Source organism: Mixophyes fleayi, chromosome 8 (genome assembly GCF_038048845.1).
Source record: "Mixophyes fleayi isolate aMixFle1 chromosome 8, aMixFle1.hap1, whole genome shotgun sequence".
In the NCBI taxonomy this organism is placed as follows: Eukaryota; Metazoa; Chordata; class Amphibia; order Anura; family Limnodynastidae; genus Mixophyes; species Mixophyes fleayi.
In genome coordinates, this window is record NC_134409.1 from 44126749 (window position 1) to 44142739 (window position 15991).

At 38.8% G+C, this 15991-nt stretch overlaps 1 protein-coding gene across 5 annotated transcripts in view; it reads right to left on the bottom strand.

Moving 5' to 3' along the window:
- SUCO (SUN domain containing ossification factor) overlaps window positions 1–15991 on the bottom strand; it is an 82086-nt gene that overhangs the window by 47310 nt on the left and 18785 nt on the right. For 4 of the 5 annotated variants that reach the window (XM_075182449.1, XM_075182448.1, XM_075182447.1 and 1 more), the window contains exons 4-7: window positions 14848–14993; window positions 7225–7362; window positions 5870–6020; window positions 5028–5151 (exon numbers count right to left, since the gene is read on the bottom strand). In XM_075182449.1, the coding sequence (XP_075038550.1) occupies window positions 5028–5151; window positions 5870–6020; window positions 7225–7362; window positions 14848–14993 (559 nt within the window). The remainder of the gene's footprint in view (window positions 1–5027; window positions 5152–5869; window positions 6021–7224; window positions 7363–14847; window positions 14994–15991) is intronic. The other variant, XM_075182450.1, reaches the window with a different exon arrangement.

Sequence of the window (15991 nt, forward strand, 5' to 3'; positions counted from 1 at the left end):
TAGGTGCAGGATATAGGTACATTGGTGGCATGGATGATAGATAGGAGAAAGATACGAGGGAAGAGTGCCCTGCTCTTAACAGCTTACAATATAAGGGGAAGGTGTACAACAGAGGGTGCAAATTTGCGGGTAAGAAGGTGGTGATGCGAAAAGAAGTGGGTTAGGAGTGCTGGTAAGCTTTATGAATAGGTGAGTATTTAGGCGTGTGTGAAGCTTTTTATACTCACGATAATCGCGATTAACAAATTGAACTAGTAGCAGTGTCCCCCAGATGGGATGGAAGTGAAAGTCTAATTGAACGTTGGAGTGAGTTTCAGAGGAAGGGAGCAGCACAGGAGAAGTCTTTGATGCAGGAGTGAGAAGAGGTAATCAGAGGTCAGTGGTACAGTAATGTGTGGAAGCGAGTGTGGACAGAAAGGAGGGTAGAGATGTAAGGAGGAAAAGAGTGGCTGCAACACCCGGCATAAACACAAATGCATACACAGGCTCAGAATACTACTTCTATACAGTTCAAGGAACTCTAATGGGATTTATAAGATACTTATGTTATACAGAAGGGTGTACATATTATTATAATACAGATTGCAGAGACATGAAGTTGTGTTATTGTAACTTCATGTAGTATTAATAGATTTACACAATTTCAAACAAATCGCAGGTCTGCTGAAGAATTATCTGAATACAGTGGTGTAATGTTTACCATGTGCTACCAAATCCACATTTTAAACACTTTCTCCCCAGGTAGAGCTTTTTTAGTACATGACATGTTACTTGTCTACTTACAACACATAAGCTCTAGAGAAAGTAAACTACAAAAAAGGGACTAGACTAGGACAACGATCCCAACCTATTCTGCAGCCTGTGGCTATTTTTGTCTCAACATTAAGAAAGTGAAGGATGAAGTTTGGTCTGTGGCAATGGTTTAAATCTTTGAATAAACAAACAGCGACCTGTTGATAGGTTGTGTACAATGGAAAGTGAACTATGTTCTTTATTTTACAATAACAAAATTCAATTTTCAAATGTTATTTCTTTGTGCCAATATCTAAAGCTTTTAGGTGGATATCAGGATCAGTGAAACTTGCAAGCTGCGTGGAACAATGTAGGACAAGGTTTAAACAAAACAAAAAAACAAACAATGGGATTAAAATACATTGGTCTTCTATTAAAGGAGCTACTAAAAAGGTGTGTGTAAAAGTTCCAATATCCTGACCTGTCTGACATTGCATTTACCTTTGCAAGGTACTTACAGGTGTCAACTACACTTCCTAGACCACAGCACCATGTAGACCTACTAATCCTAAAATCAATCAAAGTGAAAATTTAGAAGCGGCCGCATGTAAAATGTCATTGAATGGATTTTGACAGTTTTACAATGAAAACAGTAGGAGAAATGGTGGTATGGACACACACACAGGTCAATTAGGTACACCTTTTTATTTGAGGGTAGGACAAACCTTTGCACCCAAAATAGTCTGTATTTTTTTGTGCCATGGATTCAACAAGGTGCTGGAAACATTCCTTAGAGATTGTGGTCCACGCTTACATGACAGCGTCATTTAGTTGCTGCAGATTTGTTGGCTGCACATTACACCACCACCACCACCTTGTACCGTTGACATTTGACACAAGGCAGAAAGGACATTGCTTATGCCAAATTGGAATCCAACCATCTGCATATCACAGCAGAAATAAAGCGTTGTCAGATGGACAATTTATTTCCAATCATCAACTGTCCAATTTTGGTGAGACTGTGCCCATTTCAGCCTCAGTTTCCTGCTCTTAGCTGAGAGTAGAAGAAGAATTCCGCAGCACTGTACAGAGAACTCATTCACATCAGTCCCTGAGCCATTGGAGCTTACAGTCTAAATTCCCTAACACACACACACACAGACAGACAGACACACACAGACTCGGGTCAATTTTGATAGCAGCCAATTAAGCTACCAGTATGTTTTTGGGAGTGTGGAATGAAACCGGAGCACCCGGAGAAAACCCACGTAAACACGGGGAGAACATACAAACACCTCACAGATAAGGCCATGGTCGGGATTCGAACTCATGACCCCAGTGCTGTGAGGCAGAAGTGCTGCCCATGGATGTGTATAAATGACTGATGTGTAAAACTGCCTGATGCATGTAACTCTGTTGTAAAGCATACTTATTTAAGTTACTGTCACTTTCCTGTCAGCTTGAACCAGTCACTAACCATTCTCCTCTGACCTTTAATTATAGCCAAGTATTTTCACCCAAAGAACTGCAGCTCACTGGATGTTTTCTTTTGTTTTGTGTATCAATCTCAGTAAACTCGAGAGACTGTTGTGTGTGACAAATCCAGAGGATCAGAAGTTTCTGAGATCAAACCCCCTCGTCTTGTACTAACAATCAGTCCATGGTCAAAGCCTCATTAGATTTCTTATCCTCTCTGGTCTGAACAACAACTGAACCGCTTGATTAAGTCTGCATGATTTTATGAATTGAGTTGGTGCTATTGGTTGTTTTAATATTTGCATAAACGAGCAGGTGAACCTAATAATGAGCCTATGGAGTGTAAAATATATGTATCTCCATACAGGGCACTCAGCTCTTATTGCTTAAACTCACACATACTGGAAAGAGGATGGGCACACACAAACTTAGGGGTATATTTACTAAACTGCGAGTTTGAAAAAGTGGAGATGTTGCCTATAGCAACCAATGAAATAATAGCTGTCATTTTGCAGAATGCACTAAATAAATGCTAACTAGAATCTGATTGGTTGCTATAGGCAACATCTCCACTTTTTCAACCCTGCAGTATAGTAAATATACCCCCTAGCCTTATATATCAGACATACTATATTTCTCCCTCAAGAAGAAAGATGAACACAATTTTTTTTTCTTTTTTTAAATAAGCAACTAGATCTTTGATAAACTACATGTTGCTGTGGTCTAGAAAGTGTAGTTGATGCATGTAATACCACTTTCATACTGCCGCCCCGGCAATATCCCGGGTTGTTAACCCGGGATATTGCCGGGGCACAGGGCAGTATAGATAAGAAGATTCCCGGGTCGGGCGGGTTCATTCTGCACCTGCCCGACCCGGGTTTTACAAAAAAAAAGTGTAAAAAAATGATTTTAATGAATAAAAAATACATAACAAATGTTTACTTACCTTATTTTCAGGCAGCGGTGTCTCCGGTGTGTTGCCGGCTGTCAGGGGGACCTCTGGGTACTAAAATGACGTCATTTCTAGTCCATTAGAAATGACGTCATTTTAGTACCCAGAGGTCCCCCTGACAGCCGGCAACGCACCGGTGACACCGATGGCTGAAAATAAGGTAAGTAAACATTTGTTATGCATGTTTTATTCATTAAAATCATTTTTTTTTTCCATTGACATTTTTTTTTTTTACAGTATGAATGGTGAGACCCGGGAATTACCCCTCGCAAAATCCCGGGTCTAAGTCCCGGGATTTTAGACCCGGGATTTTGGGGTTGGGCTATTCATACTGCACCAAGACCCGGGTTTTTCAGCGTGCCCCTGCAAAAACCCGGGTTTTTGGTGCAGTATGAATGGGGTATTAGCTGTATTTCTTCTGTGTGGGTTTATGTATGTTCCCAATCCACACCAAAAAAAAAACCCACCTAACTTTTCTTAAATACAGCAAACTCGTATCCAATGATAAATATTAGAAATTCTGTCAAGCTACCAAATTATAAACATTGACAGAAGATACCTACATACTGTGCACAGAGTGTAAAAGAGGAAACTTGCCTGGGTGCGCGGCTTGTGGATGTAATACATAAAAGAGTTTGACATGGCACAGCTCAGTCATTACACAAATGGTACAAAATTAAAATTTTGATTCAAGTGTTTGCCACACTTATGCTGGTAATGTCCCTCAGGAAGGCGCTGTTCGGTGGACTGAAACATCAATTTACCTGCAATAAATTATACTGTATTCTAAAAGGCCTGGACAGTGATGTTTCTTAGCCACCCACATTTATATTGCTTTATCTTAAAAACATAGGCATCTTATGTCAATATATTGTTATGTCAATATATTAATTGTTTATGCATTATATCTGAATGCCCTGTATTTTTTGTATATTAAATCTATCATTTAATAAGTTGCGTCCTTGATAATCTAACGAATCCATTAGCCTATTAGAAGAGACAGATTGCGCGACCAAGTTAACCCTTGGAATGCCAGTGTGTGATTTGTTGATACATTTGATTAACGAGCTGTGTGTGCTTGCATTTACATTTGTGTAACAGTCTGGAAGTGTGAAGAGTTAACCCTGTGTGTGCTGGTGTGGGTCTTGCTAGTTTGTGGAACTAGAAGCCTGTGTGCCAGTGTGGGAGAGTATATTGGGGTACTCAATAGGTGGTGGCAAATCCTGACGTGTCTGGGGGTGCGAGAGCGCTGTTTGTGGGTGATTCCGTAGATCTATAACCTGTGTGATAGGTAGAGAGAGACTACGGGCTGAAATCGTGTGTGACCTCATACAGGAAACACCCCAAAGTCACGGCAGCTGGGAGCGTGTTCCTGACAAATTGGGCAGCACAGTGACCTAGTGGTTACCACTTCTGCCTCACAGCACTGATGAATTCAATTCCCGACCATGGCCTTATCTGTGTGGAGTTTGTATGTGCTCCCTGTGTTTGCGTGGGTTTCCTCCGGGTGCTCCGGTTTCCTCCCACACTCCAAAAACATACTGCTAGGTTAATTGGCTGCTATCAATATTGACCCTAGTCTCTCTCTCTCTCTCTCTCTCTGTCTGTGAGTAAGTGTGTGTCTATATTAGGAAATTTAGACTGTAAGCCCCAATGGGGCAGGGACTGATGTTAATGAGGTCTCTGTACAGCGCTGCAGAATTAGTGGCACTAAATAAATGATGATGATTATTATCTTACATAGACTAGCAACTTTTATTTTATTAAATATTGTCATTCAATGGCAATAAATATTTTTTTTATTTTTGTTTAAAGAAACCCTTTATATTTATTTACATTACAGTGCCATGCAAGTGGAATAACTTACTTTTTTCTTTCTCCACCTCCATGACTTGTTTCTTCCATTCATCGAAGGTTGGAATGTCAACGGGGTCCTTTGTGTTCCCAGGGACCACTGGGTCACCTCCAGTTGCCTCTTTGTTGTTGGTCATCTGCAAGTTTCATACACATTGTTGTGAAAAGGAAAACTAAAAGTACAGTCATTATTTGGCTAGTATATTAATATATTTTCCACAAAAGTGATAAGTAGTGAAACAGTAATGTAATGTATCACTGTCTGAAAGTAAATGCCCCATTTAAAGCTTTTTTCCAGGGTAGAAGACAAGAATGCATAGAAGTATTTTTACACAACGAGATAGTTTAAAAATTGTCTAGAACCAGTTTGAAAGGAGCCTTATTAATCTGTAACTGTTCCTTCCACTACCTTCCGGTTTGTCAATTTCTATTGACCTTTTCTCTCCTCTAGGCATCTTGACACTGACTGTCATATGCAGTCAGTAACTCAATTAGTTATATTAGTAGACAGGTCACCGCTGCCACAAGATCAGCCCTTCTATCTTCTAAAATTCTCTGTGCTGCTTTCAGTAGCATGATCATCTTATTGGCTACAAGTTCTTATAGCACACTAGCTTCAAAATTGGTTATACATGGAAATGAAGGATATAAATAATGAATATAATACATGCTCTGACCTAGCATGCATAAATTCAGTTATATAGTGTAAGTATTTTAACAAAATCATTTTAACCAATTCAATGACAAAATTATCACATTAATATATGTGATCAGAAGCCAGTAAGTGCTGAGTATCCATAACAGGATAGTGGCTTTATTGTACTTCAAAAAAAGAACAACATTTGGGACACTTACCTCTCTTTCTAACTCTTGTGAAGAATTCAGGGATAATTTCTGCTCTGCTGTCTCAGCGTCTGGTGTGGAGACCTTGGCTTCTGTTTCTGAGGAGGTCACCTTTTGCTTGTTGTGTGATACCGAGATGTTTTCAACATGTTCATTCACAAAACTAAAAAAGGAATTGTTCAAAGGGAAAATATATACAAAAATATATTTTGCTGCAAACAGTAAATCATGCAAATCTTACATCTGCAAATCAAGCACTGAAAGATGCATATTCTATAAAAGGTGCAGTAAGCATTGACATGGCAATAACAGAAATAGAATAGAGAACAATAAAACATGAAGATATCTGCACACTCATCCCTCCCCCCCATCACAAAAAAAAGCTATTAAACTGAAGAATGTTACATGCTCTCTAAACAATTAATTGGATGTTATTTTAAATATTAAGCACTGTTTATGTTTGCATAAATTAAACATAAAGCAAAATGTACAGCTGCAAAAACGTAAAGGAAATTGTTTGGCAAACTCGACTACCATCATGATATGGCCATACAGAATACTGAAGGCTTATAACATGGTTGCTATGGACTAAATCAAATTTGCAGGCCACAGATGTTCAGATACGACCAAGTGGCCTAATCATCAAAACTACCAGATCAATAGCTAAATTTTCCACACTTGTGGAGCTATGGACTGTGGGAGGTCTAACCAATGCAGTCGGCAGACTAAATTTACCAAAAACATCAGGGGGTAAATGTATGAAGCTCCGGGTTCTTCAACACCTGCGAGTTCGGCGTCTTCGGCGCTCAAATTTAAAGCGGCGCTGCCTTGTAAAGGGGAGTTTCCCTTTACAAGGCAGCGCCGCTTTAAATTTAAGCACCGAAGACGCCGAACTCGCGGGTGTTGAAGAACCCGGAGCTTCATACATTTACCCCCAGATTGTGATCAGGACTGTGGGACATTATGGCCTCACACAGAGCAAAGCCTTTGTACTATAGTTAAAAATTACAAAATTGCTCCCCACAATTACATAAAGCCATGTGTGGTCATCATTAAATTTGAGATGTACAATGCAAGTACAAAATTTAACAATGAAGTATAAGAATCTGGAGACTGGTTTAAAATATGAAATCAGCTATTTTAGAACAGGGCGGAAATATCCTCAAAGCCTTTCAGTTACAGTTGTCCTCTGATGTATTTCATGCATGCACAATATGCAGATTTGCAGATGCAAAGAGAAAGGCAAGCAGAGCATGTGAGCGATTGAATGCTGCGTGGCCTTAGTAGCAGATTAAGAGTTACCTTTCTCCGGTCTCTCTTTTGGAATGATTTTTGCTTTAACATGCGCAACCTACTTCAATACTCACCTTGCCGATGGATTGATAAAGGAGGGTTCCCTCTGAGGCTCAACCTCTACTGCCCCCCCTATGTCACAGTCAGGTTCTGACTGCACAACTTCACTAGAGCTGACTAGAGGGAGAGCGGCACTGGACGCTTCTATCACACTGAAGGGAGAGAAATAACATCCTTTTTACCCTGGGGGAGTTTCAGAGAAAAATCTTACCATGCAAACATTATAAATGGACATCAAAGCCTATTGGGGAGCTGACAAATACAGAGGGATAGCAGATGAATACTGTGCACCAAACAATTATTTCAGATTTTTATGGAGGTTATCAAGAGTCTTAAATGCAGCATTTGTCTGTGAACCAACAGAGTTGCGGCTTAAAGAAAATGCTGTTAATGGGAAATTACACACTTGACCACTTGCGCGACTGCGATTTTATCAGATATCTACATTACTACTGAGGGAAGAAATGTTTCCTGTAGATAACATGGCGTTCAGGTTGAGAAGACAATACCTATGCAAAAGACTAAGCTGCGTAACAGCCAGGCTATCAAAATACGCTGCACAGCAAACTGCATTCCAAAAATCTACTTGCAAATGAAAAAGTGACTAGTTAGAGTGAGCCTGTTGTCTACACACAGTGAAGATACTATTTTGTTGATCGGACCAATGTTCATAAGAATACTGATTTCCCAGCTGCATATTAATGTATGAATATTGCAGGCTGCATTCTCAAATATTTTCCCCAATGTATGTAGACCGCAGGTACACTTTATACTGGCCAAAGAAATAAAGTTAAAACAAAAGCACTTATTTATATTACGAAGAACCTTGCAGCAAAGAAAGCATAATATGGTATACTCACATGCATATTAGATTATCAAGTAAGACATTTAATAGAAGCTTGCTTTAGATGGTGCTTCACATAAAATTGTCCCCAACTTTTTATGAAATACTATTCACATGTTAACAATTTATTTTACTTTCAACTTACCCGACAATTCCAGCACAGACCAAGCAGTATACAGATGTGGTCAGTACACATTCCTCAGCTCCCAGAATGCATGAAACAGATTCGACTTGTTTGTATAAACAGGTTTCAATGTGTATTTTTGGCCTCCCTGCTGCACTGTAATATGCTATGGGACCTAGCACATACCTGCCAACATTTTGGAACTTCTTTCCGGGAGATCCCAGGCAGAGGGGCGTGGTTGGAGGGCGCAAGGGGCGGTGAATCGCGCCATTTTGGACCTGCCCCCACGCCAAAATGCCGTTTTTGTCGCTGGGCGGGGCCAAAATGACGCGATTCGTTTTGACAGGAAGATGCCGTTTGCGGGATATTTGCCTGCTCTCCCGGGAGTCCGGGAGACCTCCCCGAATTTCAGGAGTCTCACGGACATTCCGAGAGAGTTGACAAGTTAGCACCATCATGTTACCTTCCATTACAGTGTAACAGAGAGACTAGAGAACCACATGGAAACAAGGATCTTTAAAACACATCAAATTGTTTCTGCGCAGAAGGGGAAGGGAATGTGCATGCATTGCCAGGTAAGGGTTAATGAAAATGTAACTGGAATCATGGGAGTTTGAGCCTTCAGTGATTTTATTCTTTAACAAATGAAGACAGCTGCTGACTTGTGCTACAGCTGCTGTAAAAGACAAGTGTCAGATGGGGTCCAATAAAGTCATTTTTTGTCAAAAAAAAAAAAAAAAACTTAGTTGTCTTTTTTGGTTAATCCAGATGGAACTTTGAAGTACAATAAACAAAAAAATAAATTAACTAAAATTAAAAATGTGCTGCATCATCTAAAAATCAATATGTTGGTTAGCCAACATGAACTGGGACATCAGAATTCTCAGGAACTAAAAGGAGTTTGGAGAAGCAGATTAGCAAAACGTTAACATATTGAGGACAAACAGCGTTTTGCCAATTACTACCGTTCCTTAATTTTTAGGGGGAGGGGGGATAAATCATCTACTACTCTATTCTGGCATTTTAGCTTATAAAGTAGTGATATCAATTGTTTATATGCAAACACTTATTTTCCCAAAATGTAACAATTGAACAGTACTTAAAAACAATTAAATATTTGACCGAATGGCAGACTAAGTGCACTGAACAGGTCTCCTTGGGAAACAGGGTTTCTTTTCCAGTTTATTTAAGAAAGGAAACTTTAGACAATTCCTAATACACAAAGTTACTTTAGATCTCACGTATCCAGCTTAATATGTTACTTAGTAATGCACTGCAATTCAATATTTATGTATAAAAGTATACTTCTCAGGACTATCTAGAACCTAGACAATCTGCATCAGGGACAGGTTATTTTTTACTGAACTCATTGTGGCACTACGATTTTAACAAAGTACCATAATTACAATTTTTTATTTATTTATGTTTATTGAAAGCAGACTTGCAAGAGGCCAAAATCCCAAAAGAAACCCTATAGTAAATACATATGTAGAGTATATTCTCCGCATTGGTATGTTGTACTGCAATGTATTCAACAGAAGGTAAATCCATTGATTTTTTTTTTTTGTAAAAAGGTCCCAGAGTGCATACTCCTAGTACAGACTGCCAATGAACGGCAAGCTACGGTACTGGCATCCATGGTCTCTCCAGTAATTGGAGACAATTTAGATCACTAATTTGAAGCAATACACATTGTCTTCACCAGTCTGTTTATGCAGTCAAGGGTAGCTCAGCTATAGGTGCCTGTGACAACCTTTAATTCATACTTAATTCATATTCATGCCATTTTAGATTTCATAAAACAAAAAGAAAGCCAGCTGAAAGCAAGAGAGACTTTAAACTTAAAGCAAACATGGTACTCATTGCTGGCCCCTGAAATAGGACACAAAAACATGTAGTTACCATAAAGATATATACTGAAACCATTTTGGCTTAGACTGCAGGAATGTACAACATTCCATGTATACTTATATACTGAAAACCATTACAGATTTTCCTGCAGGGATGTACAAGACTCAAATATACATGTTGGGGAGAACTTTGTAAGACACAGTGGGGCATATTCAATTAGCTTTCGGATTCGCGGTAACGCGCTGGAACAGCCGCGAAACGTAATACAGGGTACCGCAATAACATGGATTTTCATTCGCAGCCCATAGGGTTGCGAACGAAAATCCGCGTTAATGCGGTACCGTAATACCCGCAAGAACGCGCACTTTTCGCGGTAACGCGCGTTACCGCGAATCCGAAAGCTAGTTGAATATGCCCCATAGAAAGGATCCACAACCTCCTAAGATCTGTACAGCTTTGTGCCAGAATTTATTCTGAGCTCAACAGCTCTGGGAAAACAAATGCTCAGTTAGGAGTAAGACTGTAGCAGCAACTTCTTCCTTTAAGGCAAAAAAACATCTAATTAACAGAAGAATATAGTGCAGTCATCCACTCCCAAACAGGTCACACTTTCAAGATTTCCCTTATTCATTCACAGGTGATTTAACCTATTTGACTGGCTCAGTAATTATCCCATCAGATACCACAGAGGGAAATTCTGAAAACCAAATCACTGTTTGAGATACTGGAGAACTAGTGTTGAAAGGTGGCTATCAGTTTGTGGCTTTAAACCATATTCAAGAAAGTGCAACCAACCTATACAAAAGGAACCAGGCTCTCATCAATGTTTGTCATGAACTGCCTCATGTTATTACATAGTTGATGATGAGGTTGAAAAAAGACACCAGTCCATCAAGTTCAACCTATTTTGGATCTCCTGCGATCCTGCACTTATATTTGAAATTAATCCAGAGTAGGCAACCGCCCATCTGTTTCAATTTTGAAAATCCCCCCAGACTCAATATTGCAATCCAATTTTTACCCTATATCCGCTACTATCCTTTATTTTAAATTAACGGTCGTATCCCTGGATACACCTTTCCGCTAAAAATTTGTCTAACCCTTTCTTAAACATATCTATTGAATCTGCCATCACAACCTTCCCTGGCAATGAATTCCATATCTTGACTGCCCTTACTGTAAAGAACCCCTTCCTTTGCTGGTTGTGAAATTTCCTCTCCTCTAACCTTAGGGGATGACCACGTGTCCTGTGTATGGTCCTTGGGGTAAAAAGTTCCCATGAAAGCTCTCTGTATTGACCCCTAATGTATTTGTACATAGTAATCATATCTCCCCTTAGGCGCCTCTTTTCTAAAGTAAACATGCCTAAACTGGCTAACCTTTCCTCATAACTTAATGACTCCATACCCTTTATCAATTTTGTCGCCCTTCTCTGAACCCTTTCTAGTTCCAAATTATATTTTTATAGAGTGGTGCCCAGAACTGTACTGCATATTCAAGATGAGGTCTTACCAATGATTTATACAGTGGCAAAATTACACTGTCTTCCCTTGCATCTATGCCCCTTTTTATGCATGCCAATACTTTGTTTGCCCTTGCAGCTGCTGCTTGACATTGAGCACTATTGCTAAGTCTACTGTCTACGAGCACTCCCAAATCCTTTTCCATTATAGATTCTCCCAAATTAATTCCATTTAATTTATAGATTGCGTTCTTGTTTTTGATCCCTGAATGCATAACCTTACAGTTATCTGTGTTAAACCTCATATTCCATTTAGCCGCCCAATCCTCCAGTTTATTTAAGTCCCTCTGTAGAGAAGCTACATCTTGCTCTGATTTTATTACCTTACAGAGTTTAGTGTCATCTGTAAAAATAGAAACTTTACTCTCTAAACCATCACCAAGGTCATTAATAAATATATTAAAAAGGAGTGGTCCCAGCACGGAACCTTGAGGAACTCCACTTAAGACCTTTGACCAATTAGAAAATGTTCCATTTATCACAACTCTCTGTTCCCTATTCTCTAACCAGTTTTCGATCCAAGTACAAATTTTGATTTCTAGACCCAGTTCCCTTATTTTGTAAACCAACCTCTTGTGTGGCACTGTATCAAAGGCCTTTGCAAAATCTAAGTAGACCACATCTACTGTCCTGCCCTGGTCTAAGTTCCCACTAACTTCCTCGTAGAAACTAATTAGATTAGTTTGACATGACCTATCCCTCACAAATCCATGTTGATTCCCACTAATAATTTTATTGCGTACCAAGTAATCCTGAATACTGTCCCCTAAAATACCTTCCAGTAGTTTCCCCACTGTTGATGTCAGGCTTACAGGTCTATAATTCCCTGGTTGTGATCTCGTCCCCTTTTTAAACAACGGCACCACATCTGCTATTCGCCAATCCCTTGGTACTGAGCCTGATGAGATTGAATCTCTGAAAATTAAGAATAGCGGTCTAGCTATTTCCGAGTTTAATTCCATAAGGACCCTTGGGTGTATGCCATCTGGACCTGGAGCTTTATTTATCTTAATATTCTTCAGTCGCCTTTGGACTTCTTCCTCTGACAACCAAGTATTAATTAATGGCATGGTTTCATTTCCATTTTTATGTATTACTCCTGCCATTTGTTCCTCTCTGGTAAATACTGAAGAAAAGAACGTGTTTTTCCTTAGTATCATTTATCAATTCACCCATCTCACTTCTTAGTGGTCCTATATTATCTTTTTTAATCCTTTTGCCATTTATATACTTAAAAAACTTTTTGGGGTTTGTCTTACTTTCTTTTGCAACGTGCCTTTCATTTTCTAATTTAGCTAATCTAATTTCCTTTTTGCATGTTTTATTACATTCCTTGTACCTATGGAAGGACTCCTCTGACCCTTCAGACTTGAACAATTTAAATGCACGCTTCTTCCTTTGCATTTCTTCCCTTACCTTTTTATTTAGCCACATTGGTTTAGACTTAATTCTTTTACATTTATTTCCCATAGGAATGAACTTATACGTGTATGTTTCCAACAACATTTTAAAGACAGCCCACATTTCTTCCGTATTTTTTCCTTCAAAGGCTTTGTCCCAGTCTATGCTCTTTATAGACTCCTTTAGCATATTAAAATTTGCCTTTTTAAAGTTTAAAGTCCTAGTTGATCCCTTATACTGTTGTTTCTGGAAACTAATTTCAAATGAGACCATATTATGATCACTGTTTTCCAAGTGCGCCTTTACTTGAATATTTGATATTACGTCTACATTGTTTGTTATTACTAGGTCCAGTATAGTCCGGTTCCTAGTTGGTTCCTCAACTAATTGGGACATGTAATGGTCTTTTAGCGTGCTCAGAAACCAATTTCCCCTAGCTGTACCGCAGGTCTCAGTACTCCAATCAATGTCCGGATAATTAAAATCCCCCATAATTAAAATTTGACCTAGTTGTGTAGCCTTTTCAATTTGCTGTAGAAGTTGGGCTTCCTCAATCGTACTAATATCTGGCGGTTTATAGCATATCCCTATCAGAAACTTCTCTGAACTTTTTCCTCCGCTAGATATTTCCACCCACAATGCCTCTATATTATCACCAATATTCTGGTATATAACTTCCTGAATACTTGGTTTTAATTCTGGCTTATTGCTTTAGTGAATTCACAGGCTTAAATCTCAGACCACAAAATGGCAGCTTCCAATGTGAGTAGCTAAGAGCATTTTAAAATATAGACTAGCTATCAATCTTGCCAGATTGCAATAATTTTAAAACATAAATCTATTCAGGGGCGCACAGAGGATTGTCGAGGGGGGTTCTCCACGCCGACCCAAAAAAAAAAAAAAAAAAAAAAAAAAAAAAAAAAGCAGCTCCGTTTCGCCAGCGCTGTCCTATACAGTAATTAGCGCAGGGGGGGGGGTTTCTAGAGACTCATAAACCCCCCCTGCGTGCGCCACTGCTATTCCAAATATTATTGGATTTTTTTAATGGCCTATTATACCAAGAAATTAGCAACATTAAACCTAACATTAAATTTTAACTGAAATAAGAGGCACAACTTATAAAAATAGATTTTCAACTGTAGGTAGAAGTAGATATTTAGCAACCTAATCCCCCTGTTGTATTGCAACAGTCTGCTATGTAATCAGACTATATTCAGCTATTACTCTACAACTTCTACCAGCTAGAAAGTTGAATTCACTGTTTTTTAATGGGACCAAGGGGTAGATTTACTTAATTTTCTAAAAATGAAGAGTGGTGGTGTTGCCCACAGAATTTATTTCATTTATCTAGTACATTCGAGAAGATGATAGCTACAATCTGATTAGCTGCTATGGGTAACACCTCCACTTTTTCTTTTTAGAAGTTTTAGTAAATTTACCCCAACATTAGAACACAAGTCACACAGACTGTAGCAATTAGACCCTTTCCACCTATAGATTTGTACCTACTGTTGGCATGTAAATTTGGAGACATAAAATTAACTTGTGACTTTTCCCATCCTTTTATTCTAGTTTCAGTACAGGGTTTGAATTTGAGCTATCTATACAAGGACAGACGCTTTCAAGCTTAAAAACGTGTCAGCGTCCTTTTAATATCAGTGAAGAATGTGTTCCTGTTTAGTTTCATTTATTAATGTCACTAAATAAGCAAACAAAATAGAAGGAAATCATTTGCCTGGCAGGACAGCAAAACAGGAATTCACTTTCCAGAGAGCACTTCATTCATTGTAGAATATTACTTCTTTAGCGATGTAAAAGTCGATGTGTCTTATAAACAACAAAGTATATTACATCTGGAAAAGCTTAAAACACAATTTAGAAAGCAAAAGGCTTACTCAGGGAGTGGGACAGGAGGGATCTCTGAGGTAGATGAACTGGAAATGTTTTCAACGCTGGTAGCCAAGTGCATAGCTTCGTTCTCCAGGTCTTTAGTGTTTGTGTCGCCAAGAAGCACATTTAGCACCTGCTCTGGTTTATTGTCCTGCACAAAATCAAAAATGTCAGTCTGAAGTCAAAGAGAGAACAAAAACACCTTTACAGATGAATAAGAATGTAAGTCCTTTAAGTAGGAAACTAAAACATGTGACACAGAAATAAACAATGACAATAAGTGCAGCCAATGCAGCCCCACCTCTTCCTGTACATCTTAAGTTGGCCACACATACTGCGATACTGACAGCAGTATTGGGCAACCAACAAAAGCTTATGTTGGCGACATTCCTCTTTTACCCCTCTTACCATAAACCTCCTTTCTTCTAATAATTAATGTTGACTTGTGATCTATTCAAATATACATCACTTTGAACCTGTCCATGACTTCTCAAAAGCACAGGTATTCAAGAAAGTGCTCAACACTTAATTCACATTACTCAGTATAAAGTATCTGGTCACACAACTCAATACTCCACTGTATCTGATGAGAAATTCAAATAATTGGATGAAGTAAACTAAACTGATTTATCGTGCAATTGCGATTAGTACACCACATGTAATGACGTAATCGCAGATTAAAAACACGGATTTACATTCGCACTTACACTTGTAAATAATACACAATTATTAAGGTTCCAATCCACATTTATTTATTAGTAAAGTGTAGATTAATTATACATAAACGTTCAGGTATTTATGGTTCAGGTCCTCTAAGAGGTAAAGAGTTTGGTCTCATATTAAAGCTTATTTCACCAGCATTAACATGGTTTCGACAGAGTAGCGATCGCATCTAGCGGTCGCAAATTAAGAGCAATACGAGTTTAATACTCGAAATTACTTGGTTTATGGGTCAGTTTGAACTGGTTATTCGGCAGGAAGACACACAGACAACAGTTGGAGTAAATTGCCCTCCACCCTTGGAAAAGATCCAATGAACTGACCTATGATCAGCAGACAACTGGAACATCCTTAACCCTGGACCAATTAATACCTCTCTTGGTGTTATCTGTGCATAATTGTGACATCTTGGTTTATGTTAAATCAAAC